This window comes from Drosophila hydei, unplaced genomic scaffold (assembly GCF_003285905.1).
Source record: "Drosophila hydei strain 15085-1641.00,03,60 unplaced genomic scaffold, DhydRS2 tig00000001-arrow-pilon, whole genome shotgun sequence".
Classification (NCBI taxonomy): domain Eukaryota; kingdom Metazoa; phylum Arthropoda; class Insecta; order Diptera; family Drosophilidae; genus Drosophila; species Drosophila hydei.
In genome coordinates, this window is record NW_022045643.1 from 6,800,237 (window position 1) to 6,817,718 (window position 17,482).

Consider the following 17,482-nt stretch of genomic DNA (forward strand, 5'->3'; position numbering starts at 1 on the left):
TGGCTACTAAATGCTGTTGCTAAGGCAAGGCGCAAAAATCTTAACTTTAGCTAGAGAGAATTCTACATTCAAGGACTTGGAATTCAGATTCACTTTTCTGTCTATATATATATATTATATATAATGTAACTTCATCGTACAAATAATATCAATAAATTACAAATTGCGCTACATTAAAGATTAAACAAAAAAATAGAGTGAAGCGACATGGGATTAGACGTCGTTCTGCTCCTTGAAGTGATGATAGTGATGGTGTATGTGCTCGTGCACATAGCGATGTATCATGGAGCTGGACGCACTCGTGTCCAGATCAACATCTGCAGCCAGCTGCGCCGACGGCTCGTCCAGATCCTTGGCTGTGACAGCCTCGGCCACAGCTTCGCCCACCTCGTCGTTCAGATCGATCAACGTGTCCGTGGACACCACCTTGCTGGGGGTGCTGGTCAGCATGGGACTGGTGGGCTCCTCCTCCTCGCTGGCCAGCAAATGGGCACACTCGAGGGCATCGCCATAGATCTTCGAACCAGCCGAACTGGAGCTAGAGGTGACCATGGGACGTGAGGCTTCTCGTGTTGCTGCTGACTTCGACTGTAGCTGCTGCTGTTGCTGTTGCTGCTTGTGTCGCTGCTGGCGTCGCTGTTCGCGCTCCTTCTGCTGCAGCTGCTCGCTGAGCTTGGCATAGATCAGATTGCCATAGTTTTTGTAATCCTTGCTGCTGCGCTGCTGCTGCTGCTGTTGCTGCTGTTCGAGTCGCTGATAGTTTTGGCCCTGCTGCTTGCTGCTCTTCTTCGGTATGGGCTGCACGGTGGCCACATTGCTGGGCGTGGCTGGCGGCGAGTGGGCGGCGCCACCGCCACAGATGGTGGCATGCAGAAACGAGTCGTAGCCACACAGATTCAGCTTGTTGTGGGCGCTGTTGTGGCTGTGCTGAGCAGCCACCACGGCCGGATTAATGGCCAGCTGCTGATGGTAGATGGGTATATGCGGCTGCGGATGATAGGCACTGCTGTTGGCCGTATCGTGCCCGCCCTCTATATGATTGGGCACCGGCGACTGTGTGGGCGGACTGCAGCTGAGCGGCGACTGACCTGACTGCGGACTGTGGTTCGCAATTAACGTCGGTATTTTCGATCCGGTATTGCAGCGTTGGCGTTGCTGTTGCTGTTGTTGTTGTTGTTGTTGTGCTGCCGGTTGCCGTATGGGACTCACATTGGCTTGGGGTTTTCTATGAAATACATAAAAAAGCAAAAGGTTTTGTTAGAGTGAGTGTGAAAACTTTCAGGCTTCATAGCTGGCAATTTGAGCCTTTATAAGACATGGAGCCATGGCCTTTAAGAGAAATTCAATTCATTCTTGGCAAACTTAACTTTTATATAAAAACTATATGCATAACATGTTAATTAAAGTTATAAGAAAAAGGGAACAATGGAAAGAAAATGTAAAAATAAAGTTAAATTAAATAAACTCAGTTCAGTCTTCGTAATTTTCTTTTTTTCTCACAGTTTTCGCTTTGAATTTATTCTGTTGCCTGATTAAGGCAAAGTTAGTTCAATTCAGTTTAAATAATTTCATTGTATTTGTTATCTTTCATATTTCCCTATTAACATTGCTTTCATAGCATTTTCCTTGACTTTCCCACGCTCTATTTCCATTCAATTTACTATTTCTCATATTCTTACATAGAATCTTAACTATAAATATTATTTTCTTCAGATATCTTCACTCAGTCAAATTCTTAAATAGTATCTCAAGCACAAACATTTATTTATAAACTTAAATAATATATCTTTCATTCCACTTACTCTCTCATATATTTAGATAATATTTTAACTATTCATATTTTAATGTCCTTAGATATTTTCGATCTACTTAGTTTTTGGATAATCACCTAACTTTCTTGAACAATCATAAATAATATATCCCAAATTGCCATCTTTCATATCCATAGATAATATCCTACCCTTTCAAATTTAGTTGTATCTTTAGATAATCAGTACTTCATTTATTTCTTCTATTTCCCAACTCTCATATTTTAAGAGCATGTTGTAGCCTTTAACATTTTTTCATATGCATTGATAATATCCATTATAACAACTTCATTCTATTCGTCATATCACATAAGCTATATTTCCTATAACTCTCTATATCTCCTATATATCTTATGCATCTTATATATCCTAAATCTCACATATCTTCCAATTCTCCTATATCCCTCATATCAAGTATATATCTCTACATATCCTTGATCTCCTATCTTTCAATACTTTCTACATCTTCTATATCTTCTTTTTCTTCTATACCTCCTATATCTTCTATACTATAAATACTTTACTTCTATTTATCCTATATTTCCTATGCCTCCCTTACCTCCTATATTCCCCCTTGCCTTAGCTCCCACAATTTCCATTCTTATGCAGCTTTGTCTTCGCTCTCTCCTTACCCATTTAGCTGAAAACACAAGCGATTCTTTTCCATGCTCTCCCTGATGATGCTAATCAAATCGTTGCGATTCAGCGCCGATTTCCAGCACTCGGCGGATTTTCTCTGCTGCTGGGCGAGCAGTGATTGTGGGCGTGGCTGACGCAATTGAACACCATCGAGCATGACTTCGCCCAACGGAGGCGACGACGAGGCGCTCTTCTGCGCCAGTTGTTGCTGCGGCTGCGGCTGCGGCTGCTGTGGCTGCTGCTGCTGAAGGTGGCGATTCTGCCAGCAGGTGTCATTGCCCACGGAGAGGCTGCGCTGCCGCGTTTCAAGGCAGTGATCCTGATACTGGGATGGCGCGTTTAGTGATGCGAAGTAATGAGCGAGTCAACCAAAAACGAAAAGAACAAACAACAAACAAATTATAATCAAGCAAATCAAATCAAATACTTCAAATAATGCAAACGATTAAACTCAAAATAAATTTAACTAAAGAGCGACTTTGAATGGCCTGAGAAACCCTTTTATGGACCAATCTAGCGATTTCTATTTATCTCATTATATTTTTATTATTTTTTTTTATTTTATAAAATGAAATATATAAGAAAGGCCTGAATCTAAGCATCGATTACATGTCTATAGAGAGAAGAACCCACTGCTAGCAAACAAATCTGAATCTGTTTCCTTTTTTTATTGCCTCTTTTCTATTTGTCTCTCTTTTTCTCAAGCTACCTTTACGCTTTCTCCCTCTCTAAGTCTCTGCCACTCTCACTCTTTCTCGCTCTATCTCCCTCTGCCACTCTCACTCTCTCTCTTCTTCTCTCTCTACATCTTTGACTCCTTACCTGATTGCTTATCTCTATTTTCCCAACTTTCTCTAGCTTCCTCTTTTCACTCTTTATTTGTTCATCTCTCTCTGTTTCTTTAACTCTTTCTGTGTCTTTATCTGTCCATCTCTCTACCTCTCACTCTCTCTTTCTGATCCTCACATTCTCAGTCTCTCTTTTTCACTCTTTCTGTAGCTCCTATATGCAGCCTCTCTGGCACTCGAACTCCTAGCTCAATTCCTCTCTCACTGCATGTTAGCCTTAATCTTTCAATCTTTGTCCGTATTTCTCTTTTTTCTTACGCTGATTCTCTATTCCTCTCTCTCTTCCCTTTCTCTCTGCATCTGTCTTTCCTTCTATTTATTTATCTTTATTTCTCTCTTTCTCTTTCTCTCTGCCTATCGCTCTCTTTCTTTCTCTCTATCTACCTCCTCTCCTAGCTTATTCTCATTCATGAAAATCGCATAGAAAGGCGTTGCTCATTCAGACCTAAATACCAGATTTCCCTAGCTCAATTCTAACTTTTAACATTTTATTTTAAGCTCCACTTCTGTCTGCCCCGATGCCACCTGTTGATTCTGCTGCTTCCATTGCCCAAGTCTCGGGTCTAGGCTGAAGTTGGCTTTGCAATTGTTTAGCTGTCGCTTACCTTCTGTTTTCGCGCTTTCCGCAACATTTTGACACGCTGTGTTGCCTGCTTCATGTAGACATCCTGGCTGTGGCTGTGGCTGTGACTGTGGCTATTGCTGTGGTGGCTGTGGTGCTGATGTCGCTGTGCCCGCTGTGGGCAGTCGAGGACATCGACAGCTGCTTCCTTGTTGGCAGCGCTGCAGCATTTGAGATTCAGCATATTCTCGCAGGTATTGTTGTGGCCATTGTCCGGCGTGTGCTGCTCCGACTGCGGCTGTCCGCTGCAGCATGGCTCCAATTTAGTATTGTTTCTCTGGTATCTGGGCTTCGACTGCTTGCCGCTGCCACTGCCACTGGGCTGCTGCTCGACGGCAGCTGTTGCCAGCTCCTTCTCCTTGTCGCTGTTGCTGTCATCGTCCTCGTCATCGGACTTAATCAGTTTGCGTGGTCGATGACGATGCTGGCGGCGTGCGCCGCCGGATGTCGTTAGTGCCACGCCGTTCGCTGCTGCTGTTTTTGACATTGCCGCCAGCCCCGTGGGCAGCTTCTTCAGTTTGCTGCTGCTGCTGCTGTTGTTGTTGTTGTTGCTATTGCTGTTATTGTTGTTGTGGCATGTGGAGGCGGCCGCGGCAGCCGCGGCTGCTGCTGCGGCAGCTGCCTGCGTTTTCGATTTGCCTTCCGGACTGACGGTGAGGCGCACGTTAATTGTCTTGCTGCCACAGTGTGGCACCACCACGGACTTGCCAATGGACTCGTATATGGTATACACAATGCCCACAATGTCGTCCTTTGTTATTTTGCCGTGATGCCCATCCAGATCATAGAATGTGAATGAAAATTGCAGCGGCTGCGACGATTTGCCACCCTCAACGGATACATCGCAGGTGAATTCCTATTTCGCAGCAAGAAAAAAAAAGAAAATATATTGGAAAGTGAACAAAAGATTGATATGAATAAAGATATTTTTAATGAATTTCTGCTTGAGCTTTAAGTAAAGACTCTTAAAAGATTCGTGTTGAAACCACTTTCTCAACTTATTGCAACTTATGTGAGTTAGTCCAAAAGTTTGCCAGCGCCATTTGGGCAAGACATAACTTTGAAGCTATGCGCAAATATTGCCAGCTGAGCGAGTGCTAAAAATGCTAATAGAGTGCAATACTTAACTTGTTTAAACAGCCAAAATATATGAAGTAAAAGAAGAAAACTAAGCTAGACTGGCTGCAGCAGTTGCCTCACCCAGCACGACAAGCCAAAATGCAATTTAAAGCACCAGCCAAAAAGTATGCAGCACTTTTTGCTGCCGCAGCTGGAAACACGCTCTACAGCTGTGTGTGTGTGTGTGTGTGTGTGTGTAGCATAGCCGCAAAAACACGCAGAACAATTACCACAGCAACAACAGCAAAAAGTATAAAATGTCTGCAAATAGACTCGAAAATTGTGGCCATAATTTGACTAAATATTTAATTTCTCGCACGCTGCGCCACCAACTGCAGCGGAATCAAAACAAAAAGCGAAACGAAACCAAAACGAAATGAAACAAAAAGTAGCCGAAACAGAACCAACAGCAACTTTAGGCTACATGCCACCCTCTCTCCCACCATTCCGCATTTGCCATTGATAAAGTGCTAGCAAAGACAACCACCAAGCTCCCCCTCTCTCACGCTCTCTCTCTCTCTCTCTCTCTTCCTCGGTCTCCTGCATCTAACAACTTCCACTTGAAATAGAGAGCAGTGCGGCGAGAGCGAGAAATAAATATAATTTCTAGCTACTTGGCTTGAAGATTTTTAATTGCCTTTAAGTGCTTTCGCTTTGAGTTTTCTGGCTGTATTTTGTTTTTGTTTTGCTTGTGTGTTTTTTTCTGTATTTTTTTTTTGTATTTTCTGCGCTTTTAATGGGTTTTATTGAATTTTAATGTTTTGATATTTTTTGGCCGCAGACAGGCGAATGCCTGTTACAGTGGGTGGTAATTGAAAATTGCCGGCTACATTGTGTTAATGGTAAAAGCAGCGGCCTAATGCAATTGTTCTTGTTCGTGTTTTTGTTTGTATTGCAAAGCAATGAAAATTTAATTAAAAGCACATTTAAAAGTTGAGTTTATGTGCTGGGCACAGTGGGCACATTGAAATATGGCAACAAAATTCAGTTGATTAAACTTGACCAGCAGCTAAAGAAAATAAGGGAAAAACGTAGCACATTTTCGCCTAGCTGGGGGCCCATTAGAAAATGGAAATCAAAACATAATTTAATTTATATGCGATTCATTCAACGAAACCCATCGGAAATCGGAGAAGTCTAAGCGAATCGCACAACAAATTTGAAAGTCTATTGCTGCGCATGTTGTAAATTGAATTATGCATAGATAAACTTTCGATTTTAATAATTGGCATTCGTAATTGGAACTCCATTCAGTATGAAATGAATGTTTTGCTCATAAAATTTTTGGTTTTATGGCGCATGCTAGCTTTGTAAGCAGCGTAAAAAGTGTAAATTGTTGACCGAACTATAATCGAGCATATATATGGAAACCATATTTGATATATAGCTGCACTTCATATTCAATATTCAATATAAAAAATACGCACAAAAAGTTTCTAAAGCCTTTTTGGCTGCTGGTTTGAATTCCCTTGTGTTTACGTGTTTCATTTCCAATTTGTTTCTATGAGTGTGAAAAGTTGTAAGCTTAGCGCTTCAGCGTTGCCAACTTGTAAACTAAAAGTGTTGCCAACGATATGCAAGTCACGTTAAATTTGAAATTAGTTAAATATTTTTACTTAATTTAATTGACTACTTTTTATATTTTTACTATATTTAATTTAACTAATTCTCAATTTCGATTACTGAATTTATTTATGCTTTTTATTAAATTGCATTTCACTTGAAATCTTCATTGGAAAATTCTCAATCAATTCATATTTGAACCCACCTCCAAACGTATGCGCTCCTCCTTGCTGTGATGATGCAAATGTCGCGAATTGTATTGCGGATGTGTTGCATGTGGCATGGGCATTGCTGCTGCTGCTGCTGCGTCGACCACATCCTCCTCCAGCTGCTGTGGCATATTTACATATTTGTTGTGCTTGCCATTGGCGCTGCTGATGCGCAAGTGTTTGCTATGGTTGCCACTGCTGTTCATCTCCTGCTGCTGCCGGGTCACATGATGATGATGTTGCGGCTGCGGCTGCTGCTGTAGTGGCTGCTGCTGCTCTCGCTTGGCGACTGCAACGTTTGATGCATTGCCCGGGGGCGTGGTGATTATGTTAACCACAGGCGATCGAAGTTGTATATTATTCTCACGTTCGCTGACCAGCAACAAATCAGGCGGCGCACTGCATGAAGATGAGGCGCGCACCTGATGGTACATCAGCTCCTCCGAGTCTGTGGTGCATTCCTGAACTGTAAAATTAGAGAAGAGAAAGAGCGCGGTTCAGTGTGAGTTATAGATGCCATTTTAATTAAAATGCAAAGTGGCATGAAATTGATGTCGCTGCCAGCATTGTTGTTGCTTATCTGCAGCTGTGTTTTTTTTTTTTTGTTTTTTACTTTTTTCTTTTGGCGGCACAAGTTGCCTTTGACTTTGTCTGCGGCTGCTTGCAATTTATTTGCAATTTGCACAAAAACGCATTACACGAAAAGCAAAAGAAAAAAAATGAAATGAGAAATAAAATAAACTTTTATGCCTCAACGCCAACACAAAGCGCCAGACAAAATACTTGAAAGGCGACTGCGCCGCCTCTCGAGCATTCCTAATTAATGACGTCGTCAACTGTGAAGTGTAGTCTCTGTAGCGTCATCTCTGTTGAGTATATTTTTAGTTAATTGAAAATTCCACAGCTGGCCCAAACACACGCCCTGCCCCCGACGCTGTGTTGCTGGCCATTTCATTACTCATACGCCGCATAAGCCGCAGATATCAAAAACTTAAGCCCAGCTCTGCATTTGGCTTGATCCTTGCTTATTTTCTTTTATTGCCATTCTTTTGTTAGCCCTTTTAATTAATTAAGTAGCACACGAATTTTTTTTCCCTGCAGCTCTCAGCTAAGCTGACCCAATTTCTTATTTTCACTCTGCACCAGGACGTGCTTTTTAATTGCATAAGCATTATGCAAAAGGAGTCCCCAGCTAGTTGCTTTGTCATTTCCACAATTCAGCTCAACTCGACTCGACTCGCCTCGACAATTGAAGACAAAGTGCTGTGAAAAATGAGTTGTTCGGCTTGCTTTGTTGCCCGCCCAGTGAGCGATTGCGCTGCTGCCTGAAGCGCGAGCGAGATTTGCCGTGGAGTCGACTAAGTTGACTCCATTGTTTAGCTGACCTGGTTCTCTTTGCCTGCACAATGGAAATGTGGAATTCTGGGTTATCTGACTGCCTTATGAAATGCAATTTAAGATATCAGCCACTCGAAGGTTAAGATTAAACATTTGTCAGCCATTTAGACTTTTATCTATCACAACATTTTTAACATTTCTGACGTCTTATTTCTGTTTTTGTAATTGGCTCTTAAGGAAATGATATTTGACTTAGGCTTTTATTAATATCAATTGTAGTAAATTTGTTTTTATGATACTAACTAGAGGGTTAAAAATAGGTGGTTAGGGTTTTTGTGCGTAAGCTGAAAATAAAAAGGAAGGATACTCAGAGGCAGTGAGATATGGCTGACAGCGTGGAGTATAAATGCTGGTTAAGGCTCAACAGCTCAGTAAATGTGCAACTGTCTATATATATATATATATATCTACCCAACTTTATCAATATGTTTAATTCAATAAATATAAGATCTAAAAACATATACTAAATATACGCTCCTAAAGCTTTTTTCAGCCTGAAGTCATCGTAACCTTTTCAACATTTTGCTAGAATTTTAAAGGTAATTATGACATTACTCTGATTAAACTCAAGTAACTTGGCATAGGCATTACTTACTTACTTACTTTGTATACCTTATGACAAATCTTCAAAGTTTTTTATACCTGCCTCAGACTTTAGTGCGTTTGCTGATTATCCTTTTATAATTTGCCTTTTGTCAACTGCTATTTACGTTAAGTTTCTTTTATTTTCATATTCTTTTAGCTAAACCTGTCGCTGTTTTCCATGGAAATCTGTCAGCTTTCAATTAGGTTGGATTTGGGTTTCACTTTGGCAGTTCGCTGGGCTCGACAGCTCGAACTTGTAGTTTGGTTTGCCTTGAGCCAACTGCCAGACATTGGCTTGGTCTTTGGCCTATGCGGTCTGCTCTTCACACACACACACATATATATATATATATATATATATATATATATATATATACATATGTATTCCTCTACTTCTTCATCTTTTTTTTTTGCTATTGTTGATCTTAATCATGTGGCTCGAACATTTTTGTGCGTTTCGCCCTCGTTGAAGTTTTTTTTGTTTTATTTTTTTAGTTTTTGTTTGGTATGCGACTTCTCATTAATTGTTGTTGTTGTTGTTGTTGGTCGTTCGCGTCAGAAACACTTAACTTCATTAACACTTACATGCGAGATATGGCTAGAGCAACAGTCAGCGCAACTGCAGCAGCAGCAGCAGCAGCAGCAACAACAACTTTTGTTTTTCTTGGCCACACAGCCACAATTATGAAGTTTTATCTTTAGTTTATATCTTTTTTGGGCTTTTATTATTATATTTTTTCTCAGCTTTTTTTTCCAAAACTTTGCCTTGTTGGCACATCATCTGTCTAATAAATTGCTGCACGTAGTCTTGCTTGGATTCAGATTCCATCCGACATTCATTAGCTGTCGTCATTTTTTATGCACTTTGCAAAGGCAACTTTGACTTGAGATCTTTGTGCTTTGTGCGTGTGTGCGTGTGTACGTGTGTGTGCGTGTGTGTGTGTGCTTTTGTTGAGCTCTACACCTTTTCTAATTAAAGGCCGACCACTTGATGTGTCTGGCTCTGCCTTTTGGGTCTCTATCTCTTACACTCCCTCTCTCCCTCTGCCGCTCTCTCTATCTCTCTCTGCCTCTCACTGCTACGCTCTCTCGCTGTCTGTGTTCTCGGCCAGCTTTGTTTTTGCCTTTAATTATCGCCTTTGTGTTTTTTGAGCAAATACCGCGCCCGGTGCCGAACGATCGTGGCGCCAAGATAAACCAAAAGAACATGTTTTTCTCTCAAGTGGTTCGACCAGAGCACCAGCAGCACCACCAACAACAACCACTCGATTCACTGTTGTTGTTGAGTCATCTTGAAAGCATTCAATTTTTTTCCTCCTCCGATATGAAACACGCCGCCTTGCAAATTAACTTTGGCCTAAGCCACTCTGTAAGATACATATCGTATGTACTTATAGGCGCTAACTGAATTCGAAATTGGGAACAGCCAAGCGCAATGTGAGATGCTCTATAAGGTAAGGGAGTCTGCTCTTGGTATAAGCTTAAAATGACAAACAAATAAATAGTTTTTAACCTTTATCTATTGCTTATCAGACTTCATAAAAATTGGCCTTCAATAGCTTGAAGCTTGATCTACTATCATTTCATATCATATTATATCATATCATATCATATCATATCATATCATATCATATCAAATCATATCATATTATATCATATTATAATTTATTATATCATATCATATCATATTATATTATATTTTATCAAATCATATCATATTATATCATATAATATCATATCATATCGTATCATATCATATCATATTATAATTTATTATATCATATCATATAAAATTATATATTATATCATATCATATCATATCATATATTATCATATATGATCCTAACAACTTATTGTTCAAATAATCAGCTACTTGTTGATGTCCTGAAATTTTGACATAAACAAAATTTGTATATAGTGTTTTCTAAGCTATGCAAATTATTCTCAAAATGTTTTTTTCAAATTTTCAACTTCCACCTATATTCCACTTAACTTGGTGAATTATGCATTTAATAACTTTTAAGCACTACAGCTTTATGTAGTATATCAGCATCAGCTAGTAACAGATGCTGTTCTTAAAGTTGCCAGATGAAAAGGTTTATCTATAACTTCCACACGTTTTCCACCTGGATTGGTGAATTCCGCACGTTTAAAGTTATTCTTCATCTATATATATATATATGTATCTATAGCTTTATCTTGTATCATTAAACATTTAGCTTCTTCAGTTTTTCTTAAAATCTTTGTTTAAATAGATTCGTCACTTCCTCAATTCCATTTATTAGGGATCACCAAGTGAATCGCAGAGCACATGTACTACATCGCTTAGTCGAGTATGGCCAATGAATTGAATTGAATTTATACATTACGCAAATGCTGAAAAGCCAACAAATGAAAATGAACAGTCCGAACGAGAGCCTATAGGCTACACGCCGCGCCACTCGAGACCATTAGACGGTCGCAACACGCACGTTGCCTAATAGCTGCAGGTCGTCTCGGGGGCTATGGGAAGTTGTGGACGGGTCGTTGAGCGGCCTCATGAATTTTCTATGATAAATGAACGTCACGGCTCGAGGCTTATCTATCAAAAAGTTGCTACAGCGGCGTACGTGGCGTATGAGTAATGTATCTTGGCGCTCAGCGCAATTAAAGGCACAGCAAAGCACACACACACACACAGACACACAGGCAGGCATTTCATAAAGTTTTCATTAACATATTTTCTTATCAAATGTGAAAAGCATTCGAAGATGCTGTAGATTAGTTATCAAAAGCGAGGATTTGCATAATTAATTGGCATGTTTTTTCTTGTGGCGTTTACCTTTGGTTTTTATAGTGCAAATCAAAAATGCGCATAATTTTGTTAAATATTATAAATCGTTGTAATAAAACAAAACAAAAAACGAAGCAAATTAACATGAAATTCAATATAAAACAGGTGGCATTTGGTCTGTGCACGCGGTAAGCCAGGCGCTGGCTGCATTGCCCACGTTTCATAAATATTTAAGACTTATTTATTTGGCCATTAAATCGAGTTAATTTACAGCTATACATATATCGGGCTGTATCTGATTAATCAGCGCTAAATGGCTGCGATATATGATACTGCTGTTAAAAAATTATGCAAAAGATTTAAATGATGATTAAAGTGATTTCAAATTGATTAAATTGCCCAAATGCTTGAGGTTGCTTTATGTGTATCAATAACTTCAAAGTCAAGTGCCTGCTTGCTGCATGTAGGTCAAATAGCTAGTTGCAAGAGTAGCTTTAATGAACTTCAAGGAGAATGAATAAATTTCTAATTGATTTTCAAAGCTTACTGAGCTTTCACTTTTAGGGCTACATTTGTGAGATTAAGCTTTGATTAAAATGAAGCTTATGAACTTAAGACTAAAGCACATTAGCTGCAATTTTTTCTATAAATAAAAAGAACCGGAAAAAAGCTTTTAGCATTTACTGTCAAGTACTCAAGTTCTTACATATTTATGAAATTATTATTAATTGTTCAGCACATTAAAGCTTTTATGTAAATGAGGTGATTAAAAGAGCTCACGCTAAGGAAAGCTTGAAAGCTTAGTTTAAGTATATATCTTATTTAAAGCTTTTCTATTAATCTAGTGATGACATGTAAAGCACATTAAAGAAAAAGCTCATATCTAACCTTTTATAAATCTGTCTCGCTCTTACTTACGCCTCTTACAACTATCTGCACTAGTTTCCTCTTGAGCTCTATTAAATTATGTTTAGAGCCAGTTTTTTGTAGCTGATCAGCAAACGATCATTAGGCCAATTACTTAACAGCTATCCGATCAAACTGTAGACTTTGAGCACTAGACTAGAGCATTTGCTCACAATAAACTTGAATCAAGTGCTTCCTTTATTATTTTTTTTTATTATTTTGCTCTTTATTTGTTTCTGTTTCATATACGTTTTTTAGGTTTGCCTCTTGATAATTTACAACCACAAATTGGCAAGGCGCAGAGGCCGGCAAAAATCAAAAGGCGCACAAGAAATATTTCACTATCAGCCAAAGAAATCTGCCTCATATTTTTGTTACCATATTTTGTTGTTGCTTTTTCTATATTTTTTTATTCATTTTTTTTTTTGCCTGCTGCGCTATCTTGCTAAATACCGGTAGCAATTATCGCCGCGTCGCGGAATGGGGCAGGTTTAATTAAACGCCGATAATCGATGGGAAAACAGTTACACGATGAATTCGCCGTCATCAACGTAGCGGCTGGCGTCAGCGTTCTTATCAGCGCATGAAGTTCACGGCGACGTCGACGTCGACGTCGTCACGCGTCATTCGTGTTGCGACGTCGGCGTTCCCCCAAGGGTGCCATTAAATATGCCAGCGAATTGCAGTTGTGAGAGAGAGAGAGAGGAGCTTCGCTTACTTGCATTTTAGTCAAGACTTAAACCGACGCCGCTGCGTCGCCGTCGCCGTCGCCGTCGCTGTCGACGCTGCTGTTGTCTGTGGCGGCATTTTGTAAAGTTTGCTTTAATGTTAATGTTACAAATCAAGTGAAACAAATGCCGACATCGACATCGACGTCGTCATCGCTGTCGGCCAGATCGAGCGTGCCTTTTATATGATATAGTATACAATCCCTAGCCGATGCTCTGCGCTCTCCACAGCGAGCTGAGCTCTGTTTGGGCTCAGCGCGTGTCGCTTATGGAGGCCTTCATCTTGCCGCACAACGTGTTCCGAAACGGGTTTGCTGGCCATATAAAATGTACATACTACCCATGTATCGCTTGCTTTTTTTTCGAATCGACCCACAAATTTACAAAAGGGTCGTTGGACTTAATGAATGCGTTTGCAAAACTAAAGATAAACTGTTGAAGCGCGGCAATTGAAAGAGCCGATTAAGGTTTGAAGCTGTGCTAAGCACAAGGTTGTTGTATTGGGTATTTCATTAAGCGAGTGCTTGGAATTTGATGGTTTAAAAGTAACTAAAATATAATCTGACTTATTAACTGATATAATATATTTTATATACATATTTATTGGTTAGTGTATGCACGCTTCGCTTCGATTGCTTAGCGATTTTCTTGTTGTTCTTTCTACATCATTGCATTTGTTGGCTGACTCTGTGTGTGTGTGTGTGTGTGTTGCTTGGGCTGGTTGAATTGCGGCTTTTGGGGTCTCTCCTGCTGCGGTTTATTTAAGTTTTTGCGCCAAAGTTTGTTGCGGCTAAACACAAACGGAAATTAATTACAAACAGCGCGCTTAAACTTGCCGCAACAACAACAATAAAACTGAATGAGCGGCATAATGAGTGAAGGTTGTTGTAATTGGTGTTTGTTGTTGTTGTTGTTGTTATGCTTGGCTTTTTGGTGCGCCATATTGAAGCCAATGGACAGTTGTCTTGTTGTTAGGGCAGTTGCTATTACTGCTTCTGCTGCTACTGCTGCTGTCAGGCATTAACTTTAAGGCCTTTGTTTCTCTAGCGTAAGCAAATGTTGTTGTTGTCGCCTTTCCATTTTTTTGCGCTTTGCCTTTTGCTCTTTTTACCATTTTTGCTTGGCGCCGTCTCAATGTTTTGGCATTTTATCAGTTCGTCAGGCATTTTGTCAATCAAATGTCAATCAAACAATGTTTCAGTTCTATTTTTTTCTGCTGCTTTTGTAATTTGATTGCTAAAGCGTAGAAGCTGCGACGAATTGTGTAAATATGCATGTTCTTTATATCAGTGACAACAGCAACAGCAACAGCAACAACAGCAACATCAGCAGCAACAACAACAACAACTGAGACAGCCCAGCGACTGTTGATAAGATATGTAGAAATGTGTATATCTGTATGGGTGTGTCTAGGCGAAAGATGCTGCGAGGGTGAATTCATGAAGTAGTAGACTGACAATTGATTAATGAATACGTTTTTCTAAGTTTCATTAATAAGGCGTGTCAGTCATTGAGACAGCCACACAAGTATCAAGGTTCAAAGCCCTGTAGTATTTTTTATATATTTAAATATATTTATAAAATATATTCATATATTGTTTTCATGTTTTCTAAGCTGTTTATTATTCATTTATGTATAGACTTTGACTTGCATTATTAATATATTTCATTGATTGATATCTCAATAAATCGTATTTTTATATATTTTATATTCTAAATTATTTTATATTTTTATTTAAAATTGTACAAACAGATTTGATCAATCATTTATAATGCTCCTATATTCATGTATTCCTATTTTGCTTACGGTATCAGATTGTGTATACAAATCCATAATGAGAAACCTATCTGATGACCCTCGTCTGTCAATTTACATTGATTATCACTATTTCTTATGTGCCTAATCACATTAAAATTAATCAATCAATCAATTGCTTCATGGCTAGCACAACTTATCGCATGACCCTCGCATATATATCACATACACATACATTTACACATATATATATTCATAAAATACGCTTTGTAATTTAATATATAACTAATACTTTCTTTATGCCGTCCTAATATGTTTGACAACCCATCGCATGACCCTCGCATGTGAACCTTATGGCAGTATCACATATTTATTCATATAGTTAAACGTATGCCTAGGCAGTTACGTAAATTATTGTGCTGTTATATTGCGTTCGTCTTTTATTGTTGCTGTTGTTGTTGTGTTGTCTTTTGGCCCTTTTATGGCCAACTCAAAAGTTGGCAAGAGGAGAGCGCGAGGTAAAGTCAAAACTGAAACTCGAGCCGCCTCGACAACACAAAGTAGAAGAAGCAGAAGACGAACAAACATCTCAAGTTTTATGCTCTGCTATTATTACAAATGCTCGCATCTCTTGATGGCCACCTGCAATGCCGCCTAACAGATAAAAAGATACAAATTTGTATAAATAATTCAGTGAGCAAAAAAAGCGAAAAAGAGTGTAAAAATGCTGTCGCATGTGTGGAGGAAGGTGAGCATAATATCTGGCCGCATTCGTCGCAGAGTCATAAAACTCTATACAAATTATGAGCTTGAAGCGTGTCGTTTGTTTGTTGCACATTCTACGAATGTGTCGGAAGCTGTCTCTGTGGCTGCTCTGACATATGCACTCCAAAAATTGTTTTTGCTAGCCATATACGTATACTTAATATATACATATCTATATAAGCAGCCAGCCCACCCAACCACCCACTGCTCCTACTATCTCTCTGCGCGTAGGTGTTATGCCCACGCATTCTTTGCCGACACTTCAAAAGCATTCGGAGCGCTATAATAAAATATATCTACGCGCGTAGCTACAACAGAATTATACGCTGCTTTCAACTTTTGCGCCTAATTCACACATTTTTTGCTCTTTCTCGGTGTGTGTGAAAATTTTATGTATTGCCTTTAGCAGCATCATCAAAAAAAAAAAAAAAAAATACAGAAAAAAAAGAAGACATCAATATGAAATTTTTGTCACGTTTTCTAATGTGCCCAAGGAGCTGCCAACTGTGGCAGGGGCAGTCGAAGGAGAAGTCACTTCCCCACCCTCTCTCCCTCGCTGTCTCTCTCCCGCTCTACTTTGTTTCTGAGCTAGAGCAAATGCCGCGGGCAGCGGCGCTTGAGCAGAGGGTTTGACATGGGCTTCTTTTGTCAACTGGAAGTGTGAAATTGAAATTCATTTAGAGGCGATGTGACAAGCATTGCAAAGCCGAAACATATATATTTATGCGTATATATTACATATGCGTATATACATTCTCAAATTAGTTTACTCTTAAGGTCTGCATTTGCAATTGCCGTTTGCATTTAGAATTTACTCACCCTGTGCGCCCTCTCAAGCTACGCCTCTGCTCACTCACTTGGCAGACTTGAGCCAACTGAGTTGCTCTTTATCATTCGCAGCCATCAATGTTTTTATATGTTATGTTATGCCATGTGCTATTACTTTAGCATTGGCAACGCCCCACATATAAACATAGCACATTACTCCCGCCTCTCGTTTTGCTGCTCTCAGCTAGGCACCTCCGCTGTCACCCGACGACCATTAACATGGCCTCACACACATACATACACACAGATTACCCACATAGCTATGCTTGACTATAAAGCATATTTTAGCATGTCAAGCGTTGCGCATCCGCTTTGATGTTTATTTGACAGTTTTTATAGCGGCTTTTATCTGCCAACTACTTGGCTAAGGCTACGTCCCCTACCGCCCTACCGCCCTGCCACCCTAGCTGTGCGTGCAGCTTCCTCTTCTTTAAGTTAGCTATCCGCATTGGGTAGTCTTCCTATTATTGCCAAAATAAAACAAAAACAGAAAAGAAAAACAACAACTACAGCAACAAGAAAACTGTTCTGGCCCAAAATGCTTTGAAGATTTATAATTTGTTTTTGTTTTTTCTTTTTGGCTTTGACTTTGAGCGCACAAATGCGTCACACGCATAAATTGCTCATTCATTTGCCAAAGAGAGCGACAGCAACAACAAACAAACAACAACTCAATTGCCCACGCAGACAGCTCATTCAGTTTAGTTGTTTTGTAGCTGTCAGCTCAAATGCAACTCAAGTGCATTGTGGCTAGCTCTCTTCCGCTTCCCACTCCCGTTAGACTTTAAGAGAGGAATAGCCACACTCACTCCCTCATTCTCTTCGTCTCTGCCCCAGTGGAAAATGGACAAGCACTTTACTTGGCAATTATGTTATTGAAATAAATAAATGTCTATATTTAATTCGTGCTTGAGCTACTTTCTTATCAGTATACA

The 17,482-nt window shown here is 39.7% G+C and overlaps 1 protein-coding gene across 1 annotated transcript in view; it reads right to left on the bottom strand.

The window, feature by feature from the left end:
* Window positions 1-172: 172 nt before the first annotated feature.
* LOC111592278 (protein naked cuticle) overlaps window positions 173-17,482 on the bottom strand; it is a 44,760-nt gene continuing 27,450 nt past the window's right edge. The window contains exons 2-5 of the mRNA XM_023304379.2: window positions 6,805-7,274; window positions 3,901-4,773; window positions 2,441-2,772; window positions 173-1,225 (exon numbers count right to left, since the gene is read on the bottom strand). Coding sequence (XP_023160147.2) covers window positions 214-1,225; window positions 2,441-2,772; window positions 3,901-4,773; window positions 6,805-7,274 — 2,687 coding nt within the window. The 3' untranslated portion in view covers window positions 173-213. The remainder of the gene's footprint in view (window positions 1,226-2,440; window positions 2,773-3,900; window positions 4,774-6,804; window positions 7,275-17,482) is intronic.